The sequence below is a fragment of the Pseudorasbora parva genome, chromosome 12, assembly GCF_024679245.1.
Source record: "Pseudorasbora parva isolate DD20220531a chromosome 12, ASM2467924v1, whole genome shotgun sequence".
Classification (NCBI taxonomy): domain Eukaryota; kingdom Metazoa; phylum Chordata; class Actinopteri; order Cypriniformes; family Gobionidae; genus Pseudorasbora; species Pseudorasbora parva.
The window spans coordinates 17,060,585-17,078,900 of record NC_090183.1 but is presented as its reverse complement, the minus strand read 5'-3'; the positions used below and the strand labels follow the sequence as shown (position 1 = coordinate 17,078,900).

Sequence of the window (18,316 nt, the reverse complement as noted above, 5' to 3'; positions counted from 1 at the left end):
ATTTAATAGCAGAATTTAATCATCACATTAGGATGTACTGTTTTTCCATCCACAGTTTTAAGTTAAATTAAAATGTTAATTAACCTTCTAAGACTTTATATGGCCTTAAATTTGATCAAACTGAATTTAAGACATTTTAAGACGTTTTTTCCCCTTTTTGTCTGGTTTCAAAGCAATTCAAATGCCATTGCTAAAACAGACCTAGGCACAATAATAACAATGTTTTGTATTATTTCAAATAACAATGGCAATTCATCTTTTTCCAGGGTAGTTTCGTCTTCTTTCATTTGTTTTTCCTTTATCCCAAGTGGACCTCCTACCATTGCTTGATCCTTCTGTTTGCTTTGATGACTGTTGGTCTTCATGTTTTTGATTGCCGTTGTAAAAGGAATCATCAGCCACCTTCTCCTTAAACCCCTCTGAGCTACCCTGGACATGTCCATCCGTAGTGCTGAAGTTGATTAGATTAGAGGTACTCTGGTCAACCCATGCCTCATTCTGACTGGTCAAACAATTTGACAGGAAGCTATGGGCTGTGTGGAAGTTGGCTATGGCTCCCTCTGTGGAGGCCTCTAAATTCTGAGTCAAATGGAGGGACCTGCCAAGGGATAGCAAAGACTGTCCTGGAACCAATGCCTAGAGGAATAAAGCAAGTTAAGTAAGTGAAAAGAGAATAGTATTGGTGAACTGTCATGAATATATATCAAGCTGAAAGACCATAAAATCCCAGACCTCGTTGTGCTGGGGATGGAGAGGATTGTCCCTGTCATCAAAGGTAAAGAATCTGGCGTCATTCTGTTCAAATGGTGTACTGGTGGAAGGAGCTGATTGGACAGGCAACTGAACCACGTGATCGCTATTGCACTCTGAGCAGATGACTGTATAACCTTTTGAAAGTAATACAAATCAAATAAAACAAATATAATAAGGTATACAAAGATAAATGCTCATGAGCTATCCAGTCCATATAATAGTTTAGGTATTAAAATATTGCAGATAAAAATAAAATCAAAGAGATGTACACAGCGTTTAACATACTCTTTCTTTCAGATTTATTTTAAGAATGTTAATGCTCTTAAAATAAACACCTTCACGGATCTCTGCCCCCATGCAGAACCAACTATGTGTTTGGCCCAGATGATCTGCAGGACACCAAGCAAACAGACTCAAAGCAGCTGAACAAATGTCCTAGAACCTCTGGTTTGCATGTCAAAGCACGTTTTAAAACTATGCAGTGCTGCAGAGAAGGATGAACTGTTTCAAACCAGTCCTTAAAAGAAAAACGGACTGCAGGATGTAACAGTGGAAAAAAGTACAATTCTATTAAGTGGGTTACGCTGAAAATGGTTCATATGATAAATTATTGACTGCCTGATAAGGGTCCCAATATAAAAACCTATCACACCCAGTGCTTTGTAACCATTCTGTATTCATGCAATTCTTTGGCAAGACATTTTATCCAGGTTCTGTCGTGCTCCAACAAGATGATCACCCACTTATGGTAAGCCTGATTCATGTTTTTATTAGCTTTATCTTGCACTGAAATCTGAGATGGAAAAAAAAGCCAAAAATGCTAATAACCAGTATCAATCAAATGGTGTAATCTCAACCATCATGGCACATTAGAATACAGTGTTTAATCACAATGAGGTGGAAGGAACTAATGTCATGCTAAAGAGAAAGATTGCAATTGCTGTAATAATGGGAAGAGTGTTGAGAGGTGCATGTGTTTGTACCACTCCCTGGAATGTTGGCAGGAGTGTAGGTCCGCCTATCCTTTCAGAGCCTTACTCATAAAAGAAAGAAAACATCTTTTTGATTTTTAGGGTCATATTCTTACCGTCATTCCTCATCTCATCCAGGTGGGTCAGGCTGTTGTCTGACTCAGTGGCTGGCTGGCAGAACTCAGCCTGACATTTCAGGCACTGTAACCAAACTGTCTCTGGTCTCTCCTCATCCACCTGCACCTTGTTTTCCTCCACAACTCTTGAGAGAACCTCTGCTAATACCTGAGGAGTCAGAATTTTGAACTCATCAAAACCAGTCAAACAACAAGATAATGTAAGGACAGTTAGATAACATCACGTTGCTTTAAATTTGAAAGTTCCATGCATGTTCAATTGTGGGAATGTTTCTGTGAAAGAGTAGAGAATTGGCAAAATAACCATAAAAAGAGCATGTTGTTGTCAGATGTAGATTTGGTGAGATCAAACCTTTCAAATACAGGTTAAACAGGTTGTGAAATAGCCTATCACACAGCTTATGGTGCATCAACCAGCAAATGTGAGGACAATATATTGGTGATAGTTTAACACCAAGATCAATAGATACCGATAGCCACCGTTTGTTTTAAAGCGCCTCTTGCAAAACTTTTACAAGCAAGTGTGACATTAAAATGTTTTATAGCATTTGAGACAATTACATTGAAGTAAAAAGATTTTTGAATAGTTTTGTTTAGGGCTGTCACCATATTAGATTTTTCACACCATGGTTATTGTGGCCAAAAGTAGGTTAAAGGTTAAACAGGTTAAACTGTTATTGCTGTATAACACATATCACTGTATAAAAACATACATCTCTATTACATTTATTATTAAAAAAATAAAATAATAATTGGCCCTTTTAAATGCATAAGTGGTAATTTAACCACAAAATAGCAAAACACAGGCTAGAAATATTTAACCTATAATTTAGTAAGATAAGTTCCAATGTATGATACAAAGCGCAACTTCTTGTCATTAGAAGAGCAAGGTAAAGGTAGAGTTAACCTATTATTGCATGATTTTCAAAATGTTGACTTTATTTCATCAGCCAGTGGTGTCTGAAACATGGCAAAAGAGAATCCTTCACTACCGTCTTTGGCAAGCAGTTTTAACATTTATTAATTTCAAGGCTCAAAATTGCTCCTGGAAACTCCTAAACAATTAAACTTCATCTTAACGTTCTTAACTTTAAAGCAGATTTTAGGTTGGTTAATATTAGCCAATCACTACCTTTCCCTGCACTCCGTTGTCATAAGACAGAGAGCTAACTATCACGCAAGATGTAAAGAGCTGAAGAGAGATGAAATGAATACTATTATATATCAATACCCAGCACTTGATTCATCCTGGCTCTACATTCCTTCCTTTTTTGTTTTGTTTTTAATTGTCTTTTTTGAAAAATCAGTTTTGCATCCATTGCTAGTGATCTTATGAGTCTGCAAATTAGTGCATGATTTAAAAACAATGTTGGAAAACACTTTTATCAGAATAATTTCTGTATATTTTTAGTTGAAGCTGCTGTCCGTAACTTTCTTGTCTTAATTATATAATGAGAATGTACAACATTAATATATTTTCCAAACTGTGTTTTTGTTTTATCCTAAACCATTATAGTACACTTATCATAAGTGTTTATATTGGGACTATTTCAGACCAGAATGGTAGGAATCGCTGCGGAGAGGCACAGTCCCTGCGTGACTTGCCATAGATATAAACAGAGAGAAGTAGCTCCGGCTGCAATGATCTTCCGCAAGATGAATGCAGTTCTGTTTATTAACCGCTAGAGCACAAACAGTTACAGACTACAGCTTTAAGGATGATAAGTTAAGCTGTTAAAGACTTGGATTCCCATCCTAAACATGGACAAAGTTTCAAAAGTTGGACGTTTGATGGAGTATTTGTGTGTCAAAAATACTCCTTCCGGTTTCTCACAAGTTTCGGAGAGTTTTTTTCGAGTATGGGTCCGCTTGATGTCAACAGGTCGGAATGTCCCTATATGGGCCATACGGGCTCTTCTCTCGGAAGGGTGCGTGCGCGAGCGACCAGAGCGAGAGCAAATGCACAGCAGTAAAGGTTCACGATCGTGCTTTGGAAGCAGGTGGTGAGTAAAACTGCTTCAAATGTCTATGTTGTTGGCTATCATCGCGTGAGTAAACAACAGTGAACAACATGATCGTATAGTTAATTTATCAATGAAGCATGCGATGTAACTTATGGCGTTGTTTAAATACATTTGTTTAACTGACCCCTATAGGTATCTGTTTGTTTACTGTAAAGCCACCCCAAACATAACGTTAAACCTAGGTGACGTTCACACAAAGCACATTAAAATGCGCTACTCCATTGTTTTTCTATGTAACACTATAACACAGTCTGACGTGCAAAACCATTTTGGTTGCGATTGCTAAGGTTTAGTCACATAAAATAGTCCATAAACCAAATCATGTCCTCACAATCCACAAGTAAACAAACACAAATGTTGACAAGCCACTTGAATGCCTGATTTGACCACCGATCTGACGTTCGAATCTTCGCGGGTGTTATGAAACGAGGATCATACCATTTTGGCAATAGGGGGGTGCTCAATATTTTGAAGACATGTCGCGGCGCTGAGCTGAGCATCCGGTGTCTAACACTCGGAAAGCGTTCCACCCATAGGGGCGGCCATTGCTAACCAAGCCATCATCTGATGTTAGCATCCTATTGACTACCATTCATTTTTGAGTCACTTTGACATTGAATAACTTTACATCTGAGGCGTTTAAAGACTCCATTTGTCCATTGTTTATTTATAAAGAAACACGACAATGCACAAAAGGCTCCATTACCTTGTATCTTACACTATCGCCCCGTAGAAGCTGTTTTTGTAAAAATAGGCTAACGATTGCGTCATAGCCAACGCGACTCTGTCGCACAGTTGAGAAATTACCGTATAGACAGGAGGAGACGCTCAGAAACAATATTTTACTGTCTATGAAGCGGTCGGGGGGACGTGGAAACATAAAGTCCGATAAAGTCAAGGGAGAAGAATGGGGAGAAGCCGATAGTGAGCCAAAAGCAACGGGAGAAAATATTTAAACAACGTGATTCAGATTTTACTTTCCACAACTACTAGAAGACCTACAGCTGTCAGACAGGAGGCTTACGTCACATCTACGTCGTCAAGCTCAGTCTGAGCCTGCGCAGTTCACTCAGCCATCTGGAAGTGAGTGCCTCTGATTGGTCACATTTTCTGCCGTTGAAGTCAATGGGATCGCTCTGTCCATTTCTTTTACTGTCTATGGCTTTGCACCGCGCCTTTAAAATTCGAACACGTTCAATGAGTGTACACACACCGGCGGCAGCATTCAGTGCCTGTCCGTGGCCACTCAGGAAGTTGTTTAAAATCCTGCCGCACCACAGAGCGCTTTTTCAAGGTTTTATATTACATTTATATTATATTTCCCTCAAATCGTCAATGTACATACTGATTTAACCCTGTGCTACAAGATACACTCATCGTGCAGCTCTTCTGTCAGTCAATTCAAAATTGAGCTTGCGTGTATATAATATGCGCGTCAGGTGGCGGTGTGATCCTGAGGCGCGTGGCTGAGCTTCGCGTCCTTCACCCCCTTTAGGCACAATCGGCTTAAGAACATGCATGTAAACGCACTCAAAGTGTTCTTTTCCTCTCTAGGCAGGTTTTTTTTTAAAGGTTTATTTGTCAAAATGTTCTTTTATATATTTGTATGATGCTCTGTATTTCGATCGCGGCTTTAACATGTTATGAGAAAACGGTTTATGAATGTTTATCCACCCCATTACCTTTTAGGCTATTTAAACCTAAATAAGAAAGCCATTGTCAGTTCGTCTGTCAGTTGGCAGGCAGTTTTGGTCGCTTTATTAAAAGTTGTTGCTGTGTGCAGTGTGTAAAGGAAAATAAAAATAGTTTTACCCTTCTGCTGACAAGTGTCGTGACCCTCCCAACCCATTCACACACACACAGATGATTCGACTATCGGTCGACCATAGAGAGAATCGACAATAATGATTAGAATGTCTAAATCCTTAGTCGAGGACAGCCCTAATTAATTGTAATGTTATTTTTTATTATTTCGCCTGCCTAAGCAGTGTATTATCTGTGGATATAACTACATCGCTAATCTACAAATTATAAGCAAAGGAGCTTGATTGATGGGAGCATGAGAGCACCAAGCATAAGAAATGATGGGATGCCTGAGTGGCAAAAAATTCAAAATCATATATGATATGATATATAATTTAAGTTCTGGTGCTCCTAAATTTTTGGATTTGGAAGGACCAGTGCTACCAAGCAAAAAAGTTAAATTTGAGCCCTGCATTATAGATATCTACAATTCAATCTTCACTAGTTAAAATGATCATTCATGATATAAGGAACATTTCCACTAATAACACCACAATTTTTTAAATGAAAACCACATCAATGTCAAAAATTCAAATTTTTAAAATTATTTTCTTCTAAGAAAAACAATCATTCTTGATATCTGTATTTGAATTTTCACTTGTCGAATTCTGCAATTATTATGCCATACATTTGCAAGCCGATTTGACCAAAAGGGTATACATTTTTGATATCAACAGTTCAGAATTCAAAAGCTCAAATCCTGTTTCTTGGTATTAGTAATGGAATTTTTGGAACACAGCAAAGCAACATCCCAGCATATAACACAATTGTTTTGCAGTTCTTGTAATACAATTTACAGTTACTTCTACAGTAAATCTTAGTGGGAGAAACAACAGGACCTGTGCAATAAAAAGAAATGAGGTCGAAGCTATAGCTGCTTCGATGAAGGCTACAGGACACTAATTAATGTAAGCAAAGGTGTTCATATTTAATAATCACTTTAATTAAAACTATGACGATCTATCAGTGCATCCCTACTTATGTAATATCTGTTATCATTTTAGGATTAAATCCCAAGCATGTTGATTATGTCTGATTGTCTTAATAATGAATGTACCTCCTTACCTGTAATGCTTCCTGTGGCTTGTCATCCAACATTATATAACAACGTTTACGTCTCTCACGACTAATGTACCGGAAGTGGAGCTCTAGGGCTGGGTGAGTCCTCTCTAACTTCTGTAGATTTAAAGAAAGTGTGTAAAACAGAGACAAAAAAAAAACTTATTTTTTTTTTTAGAGATCTACATAAACAGAAAAAATGTCATCTGACCTCTACTGTGCACATGACCTCAGTGGTCACGACATCTTGCAAACTGTCTAGCTCCACTCGTGTTTTAACACACCCCTGGTGCATGTCTACCTCCATCAGGTGACCCTGCCACACTCGAAGGAAGAGTGGTTCAGAGACCCTTTTCCGATTTGTCTCTACATCCTCTGACAGCAGCCCCACCAGCATTGGCCTGCATAGGTCCACTGTTACACAAAGTGCAAGAGTGATATAATTGGATGATAAATATTTATTAAATAAATATTAAATGATAAATAATATGCATCCGTGTATCAAGATTATAATGTATTAAGATATTTTTTAGGTGAATACAAGAACCGTTAATTTTGGTTTCGGCATTTGATAGTATAAATGCATAAATCACATGCATACAAAAAACCCCCCCAAAAAAACAGAAGTAACTAAAATATAACTATAAGTTACATAAAGAGGACAATATGTCTATACAAAACTGTTCAAAAATTTGGAGCCTGTACATTTTTTTAAGAAAGTAAAGCGTGTGTTCAGCAAGGATGCATTAAACATGCTATAGATGTCGAATTTAAATAAACGTTGTTCTTTTGAAGAACTTCATCGAAGAATCATAATTTATTACAGTTTACACTTATCATAGTATTTCATTATGAGTATTAATAAGCAATGCAAATTAAAGGGATAGTTTACCCAAAAATGAAAATATCCCCATTATTTACTCACCCTCAAGCCATCCTAGGTGTATATGACATTCTTCTTTCAGACGAATACAATTAAAGTTTTATTTAAATGTCCTGGATCTTCCAAGCATTAAATTAGCAGAGAATGACAGCCCAATAAACTGTATCCATCTATATTAAAAGTAATCGACATGGCCCCACTGGGTTAATAAAGTCCTTCTGAAGCAAATTTATGGGTTTTGTAAGAAAAATATCCATATTTAACACGTTATTAACTAAAATAATCTAGCTTCTGGCGGACTGTCCTTCCATATTCAACTTACGAAAAAAACGTAACTGGTGCGATGATGACGTCGGAAGTAGCGTGTGCATTTTGAACTGCAAGAGGCGTTACACTTTCCGGAAGCTAGATATTTTACTTTATAAAGTTTTAAATATGGATATTTTTCTTACACAAACCCATTGATTCATTTCAGAAGGCCTTTATTAACCCCCCCGGAGCCATGTGTATTACTTTTATAATGGATGGATACACTTTTTGGGGGCTTCAAATTTTGGGCTGCCATTCACTGCCATTATAAAGCTTGGATTAGCCAGGGCATTTTTAAATAAAACTCAGATAGTATTCATCCGAAAGAAAAATGTAATATACACTTAGGATGACTTGAGGGTGGTGAAGTATGGGATAATTTTCATTGTTGGGTGAACTATGCCTTTAAGCACCAAATTTGCAATGAAAAGATATTTGAATGAATTGTGAAGGATCACACTGAAGATTGGAGTAATGTCTGCTGAAAACTCATCACCGGAATAAATATTATTGTAAAATATATTACAACAGAAAACAATATTACTGTTTTTACTGTACTTTTGATCAAATAAACGCAACTTTGGTGAGAATATCTTTCAAAAACATTAAATATCTTTCAGACTCCAAATTGTCGAACAGAAGCGTGAATGAATGAATAAAACTATCCAATGAAGTACAGTAAATAGAAAAGCTGCTGAACTTTTGTTACACTACTACAAATTGATATCGGATGGTACAATAATGGTATAAATATAAGTGCATAAACATAGTGTTTGGCTGGCGTTGTTATCACTATCAATGTATCCCTAGAAAAGAACAGACAGACCTCCCCTATCATCGTCATCTTCCTCTGGTGCTGGTTGGTGGTCAGAGTAGGCCTGAACCCGAGTTGGAGCCTGAGTGTTTCCTAGACTTGTCTCAAGAGTTGACTCAGTGTTTGGGGGGCTGTGGCCTGTCCACTGCAGGGTGGACTCTGTCTCAGGCTGCAAGTCTGTGCTCTCTATCTCTTCTTTATCCTCTTCCTCTTTTAGTTCAGAGGACAGCAGCGGAGGGGGGAGCAGCTTTAGACTGGTTGGAGGTGTGTCTGTTTTAAGCAGGGGAGATGGGGGTGTACAGCGACCGTTGGTGTTCACTTTAATGGTTACAGTTTCCACTCCTGGGAAAGATGGGTTTACTGGAGCATCATCGAGATGATGCTGGTAACGTAGCCAGTCCTCCCCTAACTGCTCTCGAAAACTGTCCATTCTCTCAATGTCCTCCTTATGGGGGAGGGCAATATCTGAAGAGAACCAAACATTTCACATTAGAAAGACACTAAGCAAAGACAAGCGAAAATAATTGAAAATTGAATTGAAAATCTATTAATTTGTCAAATATTAACATGATCAACGAAAAGACAAAAGTTTAGAGTCGTTTGTTCATCACCTTGTAAAGCAGACTGCACTCTGATCTCATGGTCTGTGTCACTGGGCTCTGAGATACTGGCTCTCCTCACCTTCACCTTGCTCTGCAATGGCAAGAAGTTGCGCTTTGCATCATACATCAGAACTTATATTACTAAAACTGCTTCATTTTCTCAGGAATCACATTATTTTGCCTGCTCATTTAAAATGAGTTCAATGGTGTTCTACAAAATCGTTAGGGAGATTTTAGACATTGGACTAACTTTGTGTTTCCTCTTTCGAACTCTGGTCACTCCTGATATGTTTACAGTCACGCTATCAGTGAGGTCCCCACCGCCACTGGACACTTCCAGCCCTCCTTGTTCAGGTGCCATAGAAACTTGTTGGGAAGTGTGGGACATCTGACTAGCCAGTTGTCCGGGTTTAGGTAAGTTCTGTGGAGAAAAAAAAAAAAAAAAATATAATAAATTAATATTTTATGTCACAAGAGTCACAGAATAAAAACAAGTGATTGTTGGTTTAAGCCAATAATACAGAATACATTTTCAAAGACAACTATAATATAAGTATGTATTTGTTTAATTTTGTAATATTCTAGCAATATGGACACGTCATTGTTAATGTTCGTATCACTCAGTATACAAGTGCTAAGGAAACCTCCACAGCTGAAATTCAGATATGGTAAAAGGAATTCATTTAGTTTCCAACACGCACTGTGAGTGGTAGACTGTTCACAACACACTGAGCCATCTGACCAATCAGAGCAAAGAGACTCTCAGAAAGGAGGAGTTTAGAGAGAGTGAAACCTTAAGGCTACAAAATACTCCACAAAACAGAGAAAAAAGTCCTCGCTGCCAGGGCTGCGATAAAAAAAAATAGACGTCATTTTGTTAATGCAGCCCTGGTTTGGGAGTTCTCGCAGCTTGTTCTCGACACATTGAAAACCAAATATTTTAAATTGTAATAATATATCACAATATTAATTTTTTTTCTGTATTTTTGATCAAATAAATACAGGCTTGATGAGCAGAAGAAACTTCTTTCAAAAAAATTACAAACAGTAATGTTTCCAAACTTTTGTCCTGTACTGTATATTATAAGAATTTTTTTTATCTTAGATGCATGTTAACCTATTGCAGAAGAAAAAAAAATCAGGAACCTTTAAAATAATATGAAGTTACCAAAAGAAGCTGCTGATCAAAATTGTGTGTAATCATGTGTTAACAATGGTGTGCCCAGCACAGCTGCATGTTATATTTGTGGTAATTAAATGAGATAATTTTGATAATTATGCATCAAGCATCAAACCATGGTCCATGCTGGCCTGCAAAAGTTTTAAAAGTAAAAAATTATTTTGCCTGTTATTGTGAGAAACAAAAGAACAAAGAAATGAATTATACTGTATGAACACTGGGTGTCACTATCATATCTTTGGCCTGTATCAGTGTTAAGAATGTATGGGGGGGGATGAGAAATGATCTTGAATTTTACAAATGTCCGGTTCCTGAAAAAAAAAAGCAATAAAAAAAAAAAAAAAACATCATTGATTGGGGAATTTGAACAATGTTTTCAAGACTTTGGTGCCATTGAAACAGACATACTGCTGCTGGAAACCCCTTTCTATGTTAAAGTGGAAGTAGTCCATAAAATGTTTTGGGGGGTAAAATTAGAACTCTTTGAATGCAATGTTAAAAGGTCATATGTTTACATTTGCATTGTTCTTTAGTGTGTAATGATGCTTTCATCATGAAAAAAGTTAACTCTCCAAAGGGAGCTTTTCTTTCTGAACTCCCTGAAACGCCACGATTGTTCTTCTTCCGGTCACAATATCCCTCATTTCAATAATTCCCGGGATATGCAAATGCAAACAAAACAACAACAACAACAACAATAACTGGGCGACGCCTGGTTGAGTTGCCTTAGTAGGGTGTTAAAAGTTGCCGTTATGTTAAAAGTGTGACATTTACAAAACACGCTCAAAGCGGTTGACCAATTATAACACATTGGTCCAGATAACCAATCAGAGTACACTACACTTTACGGAAGGGTGGGCTTCATATAGAGTGAACTAAACAGTCCCTGCATCCGAATTTGCATACTATCCATACTAAATATTCGAAAATATAATTAGTATGTCCCGAATTGTAGTACGTTGAAAAGAGTATTCCAAAAATTCCCTTATGGTTTACTTATTCCAGTCAGAATTCGAAGTGCGGATCGATGCGCACTCTTAATGGCTGATATTGCCCACAACCCATTACGAATTGGACGAGAATTCGATTTGAATACAACTACAAACGCGGATAAAAAGTGCTCAAACATTACGGATGTGCGAGTCCAACGGTTAAAGCAGGGGTAAGTGCTATCTGGAAACCATTGTTGATATTTCAAATCACCAAAACAAACACGCCCCTACCCCCAAAAAGGGTCTCGGTCCTATTTAGATAACTCCGCCCCACACATACGTAACCCAGGCAACGACTATGGCAGAATCTGCGTGTAACTAATCCAGGTCGAATATTCAATGAAAAAGTCACCCCTTCCATCACAAAACACAAACTGTTCTCATGAACAACTCGATAGTACATGAGCCTTGACAGTCCAACTGACGACATATTTCAATTATGACAAGATTAGAGTTATAGCGGTCACAAAACACAAACTAGTTCTCATGAATAACTCGATAGTACACAAGCTATTCCAGCTAACGACATATTACAATTATGATAGGATTAGGATTATATAGATCAAGAAAAGAGGAAACAAACATATATTAGGAGTATAGTATCTTACTTGTAGGATTGTGACGCTTGAAACAAACAGTGAGGAGATTGTTAGATGCTCCATACGGTGTGGAAATGAACGGGTCTGTATCATCACTGAAGGGAGCCACAATATGATCGCAAATGGACAAACAAGTGAACATGACAAACGAGCATATTCAAGCAAAAACCAGCATATATTAGTTTTCGGCTAATGTCCGTTGTGTATCTTGTGTTTTGAATAATGACGTTGAGCCTCTCTTCTCACCATCAATAGTAGTCATGCCCTTTCCCTGCTGATTGGCTACAAGTTTGTTATTCCACTCGGCCCGAGTCCTTTTTCTAAAACAGTTTTGAAATAACACTTGCCCCACCTTTAAGTAGAGAAGTTTAGATAAAGGGGTTTGAGTGACCAACTGTCAATAATTAACCTGACTAAAATATATTTATTCAGTGTTGTCCACATTATATTTCACCTGCAGCAGCATTGTGAAATTTTGCAATGACAAAGTATCATTACATTTAAACTGCAAACACACAAGGAGAGCCTCTGAATTAAAGACCCATGAATGGCAGATCAACGTGCGGCTTTATTTCTCTCTGATACGGTAGGAAATTAAACTGAATGTGGAGGATTTGAACTGTGACGATGATTGACAGCGGTTTAAACAGTGACGGGATGCACGTAACTAAGCGACAGAGTCCGTTTAAGATGACGAATAAGTAGGCAAATTGGGATGCAGCAAGTATTACAGACATACTGGGAAGAGTGACGCTGCAACAATGTAAAAATATGCAAAATATAATGTGTTTTTTGAACATTCAAGTATGATTTATTTATTTATTTTATCAGTTGTCATTCATTTAAAATAGAATGTCAATCGAGCGTAAGCGTCAGTTCTGGCAGGCTAGGTAGTCAAGACGCTGCTAACGCTATTTGGTCTCATCAGCTGGTTCTGCTCAGCTGAGATGCATCAGCGCATCAGCTGTTCAAACTCCCCTCACTGCTAATGGCCACGATATAAACAGCGCGCATCTTCAAACAGATTCAGTTCACTCCTAAACTGCTGTTGCTAGCTCTTTGCTGCCCACCACCTCCCCAGCTCCACATCGTGTATAACGTGGCATTTACTTTGCCATCGTAGCTGCTCTGTTCATAGGGGAATAGTTCAGCTCTCACAGCCCTAAACTGTGCAAGCGTTCCCTAATGCTGCTGCTGTCCTCTGACTCTCTGCTATTTCATGGTGCTCATGAAAGGTCTGAGGACTCCCTGAACAGAGCCATACCGCCAAAACATTTAATTCAGAATTATCAACTTGAATTGCAATTAATTTTTATACTTTATTTTTATTTTGTTCTTGACTTAATAGACCTGACAGAATTGTGATTGCTGGGCCATCCTTAAAACCAGTTAAACTTTACTTTTTTGATCAGAGGAAGTAACCACCTCTATTCTACTGAAAATTAAAAACAGATTTGCCTCCCACAATTCAACATGAATCACATGAGAAACAATGGAATAAAAGAGTGTGGAATAACCTGGAGATGGTACACAAAGTGATATTTGATACCTACCAGCAGATCAGATTGGGACAGAGGGGTGCCATCCAGCTGGAGCTGAAACACAAGCAGACATTAAAATGTCAGCTTACAACTCTGAAACATCTGCAGAACAGCAAGAAAGATCTTCAAGAAAACATGTTACTGTTATGAATTACATCAGACAAAAGGAGAAACTGGCACCTCCCTGTGGTAGCTATGGTAAACATGAATACAATCAACATTGTATATTTCATTTGCTAAAAAGAATTTTGCTTTTTGGATGCCACACCATATGAACTCCTACTATACAGTTTTGAGAAAAGGAGCGATTTAAATAATGACTTTGAAAATGTGCACTGTTTATTGTACACAAACAGCGAAAGACTCACTTTGAAAGAAGCTTGCGGTGAGAGGTGGTAGACAGTCGATGCCCTGTGTGTCTTCTGAAAATACAAAGGGTTTCCTTCCAAAGTCAACTGAAAAGAGATCAGAAAACTGTCAAGGTGATTTACAGGGAAGAAAAAAAAGAATCAGAGATACATCACGTTTCAGAGGGAAATATTCATTTTAAGATTCTAAAATCCAGTTGGCTGAACTGGACTGTTAAAATCATAAAGGTCCTCAACAACCCCAAATGTACAGTCTTTTTGAGACTAAAATGTGGGTTTGATGATCGAGGATATCAGAAAAAAGGGAGCTATTAAAGGGGTCATGAATTGAGAAATCAACTTTCCCTCGAGCTTTTGATAAATGAAAGGTCATTGTAATATAAGAATATCCTGTAAGTTTCAGAGCTGAAAACTTCCTTGTTAGGGAAAGAAAAGCTTTTATTGACAGCTGATGATCGATTAGCAAATTATCGATCTGCGAATATTCTTACCTGTGATGTCAGAGTGCAATGAAATGCCGCCTTAACTGAAGAAGATGAACTCCTAATTTTGTAGCCCCGACTTGTGCATGTCATGACATGTTATAGATAAACAACCTAAGGGGAGCTAAACCAGATCGAACTTCCAAGCAATAAAGCTTACAGCATGTTTCAATCATGCTATAAGCTTCCTTCGGATTCCAATATGAGGAATGCATGGCTGAACTTTATTTTTTACTGAAGAGCCAGCTCACGGGGGGGAAGACATTGCATTTGTTCGCTTCATTTGACTGTGGATTCGTTTGTAAACACAAAACTGGATTTGCAGACAGAATGAGATAAACAGACTATGCTGAGCCTTCTGGATCTGATGAACAATCATTGTGTTTGTATGGTAAAGACATTTTGCGAGCCCTGTGGGCGAATCATTGCGGTTGCCATTTCTCCCTATTGGGCATTTTTATAACAATTCCTCGTGTAAGGGAGCCGAAGCTCATTATAATATGCTGTTATCCAATCATAGCAGTGGGCGTTTACTTTCAAGTCTTCAATGCAGCACGCCCATAAAAACCAAGCATTTCAAAAGCCATGCTCAAAACCAGGGAAGAAAATAGCCTATTAATTATTCATTATGATGTTTATTAATGTAAAAGTCACACAAACAGTATAAAAAAATAACCCCTTCATGACCCCTTTAAGACTTATAAGAGTTACTTAGGCAAGGTGGGTCTAACTTACTGTACTGAGATTATGAAGGAGGGACAGAGGTACCAGCTGAGAATGCTCCATAAGAAGATTATAAGCCAGGTCAAGACACTGAAGTGACGACAACTGCTCCACCCCTGCAGTTAGGATAATACTTTTTAAATTAAATTAGAATTTACTTTATTCAAACTAATCATAGTTTGTTAAACTATTCGAAACACAAATGTTTGTATTACACATAAAGAATATTTTGCAATCAAGAGCACTGACAAAGTGTATGTGTAAAATATAGAAATTTGTAAAAACAAATATGCATTAAACAGAATATTAACTACAATTTAAATTATTCAATAAAGATTTTAAATTGTCAAAACATATGCAGACATATGCATACACTTATTTTTTTCGAGTTTTGTTTCAGGTCATTTCTTTCAAACTGTTCTCAGCAATTTCAAAAAGTTAATAATCACTACACACAAGAATAGCAAAGAAACGCACTGTAAAAGAACCAATGCGGTGAATAAAAGGATGTACGTTTTTTTCAATGTACTTTGCATGGATAGTATAGTCATAGTAATTCAGCGCAGGAATACAATCATGAAAATGAGCAGAAAACTCACCATTGATAGTTTCTAGCTCATTGTTTCTAAGAATCAAGGCGGTGAGTTTGGCTTGGGCGCTCAGGCCCAGTGCTGGTGCTCTCTGAAGGTTATTATAAGCTAAATTCAGATGCTCCAGTTCAGTAAGAGGCTTGATGGAGACAGAAAAGGTATAAATAAATTCACTCCATCCAAACATTTAGCATCTAGGTTTGATTTTGCTTTCAATAAGTGTATAGTATTACATTTTATATAATTTTTTATATTTATATAAATTATAAATATAAAAATTATATTATTTTATATTTTTTTCCCAAACATCCACAGATTTCAGGGTTGCCAACTCTAACGCATTTGGCGTGAGACACGCTTTCAGGCTCTGTGTCATGCTCTCACACTGCCCAACTTAATCTCACGCCAAATTGCCAAACCTGCTTTTGATATTAAACAAAGCTAGGCCTATAGCTTAGTTTTTATTATTTAATATTAAGTTTTAATGGGAAATTCAAAGAGTAAATAGCGTTTTTGTGCTAATGTTAAAAGCCAGAGGCGTTAAAAAGCGGAGTTGCAAAATGATCTCATCTCATCTCCCGGTCACGTGGCTCATGGAGCACTCAATACTTCTAGCGCTGTGTCAATGCATTTGAATGGCTTAAGATACACAGCAGTTTCACTATACAGATGTTTGCAGCAAGATTTGGTAAACAGTACAGCTTAGTGTGCATTGATTATTAAGTCAGCCATATTTACAGGATAATTTTATCATGGAGAACATAATAAAATGCAACATTGTTAATTAGGGGTTCAAGCACGAAGTGCTTGAAAACCTATTGTATTTGTAGCGGTTTTTATTCTGCCGTAAAACGCATCGTGCAGACCAAACCGTAAGGGCTAGAGATTTGAAACTTGGCCAATAGGTAGTACAAAAATTGAGGCGAGGTTATCAAATTATGAGCCAGATTGGCCTATAGGTGGCGCTATAACGATAAATTGCATGAAACTGCTCATAACTCCTAGATTGTTGGCCGTAGCCTCAAGTGCCTTATATCATTGGAATCCTTGGCTCAAGACGGACCAGACGCCTGCCTCAGATTGGCTCGCTCTTTGGGCGCCAATTTTGAGATATTTTACGTTTTTTGAAAAACCTATTTTTGCAAATTTGCCCCTGGTTTTTTGACCAATAGGAACCAAACCAGTGCAGAAATGTTCTATGGAGTCATATTATCAATAATCATTGAAAAAAAGTTACAATTTCGATTCAATTTTGCTAAGGGGTGTCAAAATGGACGTTCAAGGCGGAGCCTATTTTATTAATCAATTAAGTCAAGAAAGAAATGAGATATCACTAAACTTGGGACACATATGTATGGGCTTACTCTTTGATCAAAATAAAAAAAAAATTGCGACGATTGGGCTCTAGGTGGTGCTATAATTTAAAAAAAAAACATAAAAACGGCTATAATCAGACAGTCAGATTGACTTGAAAATTAGTATGTGGTGTCTTGGCCCAAAGTACCATGTATGTCTATGAGGACATTGGCGTACCTCAAAAAACATGACCGCCATCTGCAAATGAAGTTTTGCAAATGAAGAAATCGGCCACTAGTTGGCGCTAAAGAGCTTTATGGCTCAGCAATCACGCGGTGTTCAACACACCGGCAAAATATGCATATCATATGATAGATCTCCTCATGATGAACAACTTTGCCTCTGGAACCATTGCTGTCAATCAAATCGTTAATTAAATATTCGTAATTATGGTAAAAACCTACATTTGTGAACTTGTCCCTGGTTTTTTGCCCGATCAGAACCAAACCAGTCTAGGACAATTCTCTGGACTCTCTAGATCAATAATTATCAAAAAAAAGTTGAACTTTTGCTTTTGGATGGCTATAACAGGGACATTTAAAAAAGAGACGTGGCAAAATACACTCAAAAGCCTATAAATCCTAAGGGAAAACTCAAAACTTCACGAAAATTGTTGGGTATATGTGGCATAACATGCTGATGAAGCATGCAACGTTTTAAAGAGATCGGACTATAGGTGATGCTCTAACTGTTAAAAAGCTTTAAAAACCATGCATTTCCTATGGTAAATTGCCTATATTTGCTGTAAATGTACTTTTCCATCTATTATTTCAGTGTTTAAAATCTTGCTAAATAAAACTTAATGTCTTTAATGCCTCTGTGCTTAAGTGTCAAATGTGACCATACACCGTAACTATTTTTCAGTGAAATAAGTGTTCTATAATTTAGTTCAATAATATTTATTGAATATTTAGAAGAGATCTTTTTGTACTAAATACTATTTGTGCAATAATTATTGTCAATTAATGACCACGTAAAATATATTTCTTCTAATATTTTTATTATTTATATTACAATTTGTGTAGTAATTAAGGTTAAAATAGAGAATTCCAATTCAAACAGAGTCATTTTGTGGCTAAAAAATAATATTGTTAATTTGTAATGCCATTACCCAGTAGGTGCCTTATGGC

At 37.3% G+C, this 18,316-nt stretch overlaps 1 protein-coding gene across 3 annotated transcripts in view; it reads right to left on the bottom strand.

The window, feature by feature from the left end:
- The window catches only part of stk11ip (serine/threonine kinase 11 interacting protein), a 62,242-nt gene that overhangs the window by 36,977 nt on the left and 6,949 nt on the right, over positions 1-18,316 (bottom strand). For all 3 annotated transcript variants that reach the window (XR_010908591.1, XM_067459361.1, XM_067459360.1), the window contains exons 8-19: positions 15,840-15,969; positions 15,253-15,356; positions 14,036-14,122; positions 13,680-13,721; positions 9,606-9,776; positions 9,365-9,446; positions 8,766-9,218; positions 6,959-7,161; positions 6,754-6,864; positions 1,841-2,009; positions 733-887; positions 321-636 (exon numbers count right to left, since the gene is read on the bottom strand). Coding sequence is in view for 2 of the 3 variants with exons in the window: in XM_067459361.1 (XP_067315462.1) it covers positions 321-636; positions 733-887; positions 1,841-2,009; positions 6,754-6,864; positions 6,959-7,161; positions 8,766-9,218; positions 9,365-9,446; positions 9,606-9,776; positions 13,680-13,721; positions 14,036-14,122; positions 15,253-15,356; positions 15,840-15,969 (2,023 nt within the window). In the remaining variant the exon portion in view is untranslated. The remainder of the gene's footprint in view (positions 1-320; positions 637-732; positions 888-1,840; positions 2,010-6,753; positions 6,865-6,958; positions 7,162-8,765; positions 9,219-9,364; positions 9,447-9,605; positions 9,777-13,679; positions 13,722-14,035; positions 14,123-15,252; positions 15,357-15,839; positions 15,970-18,316) is intronic.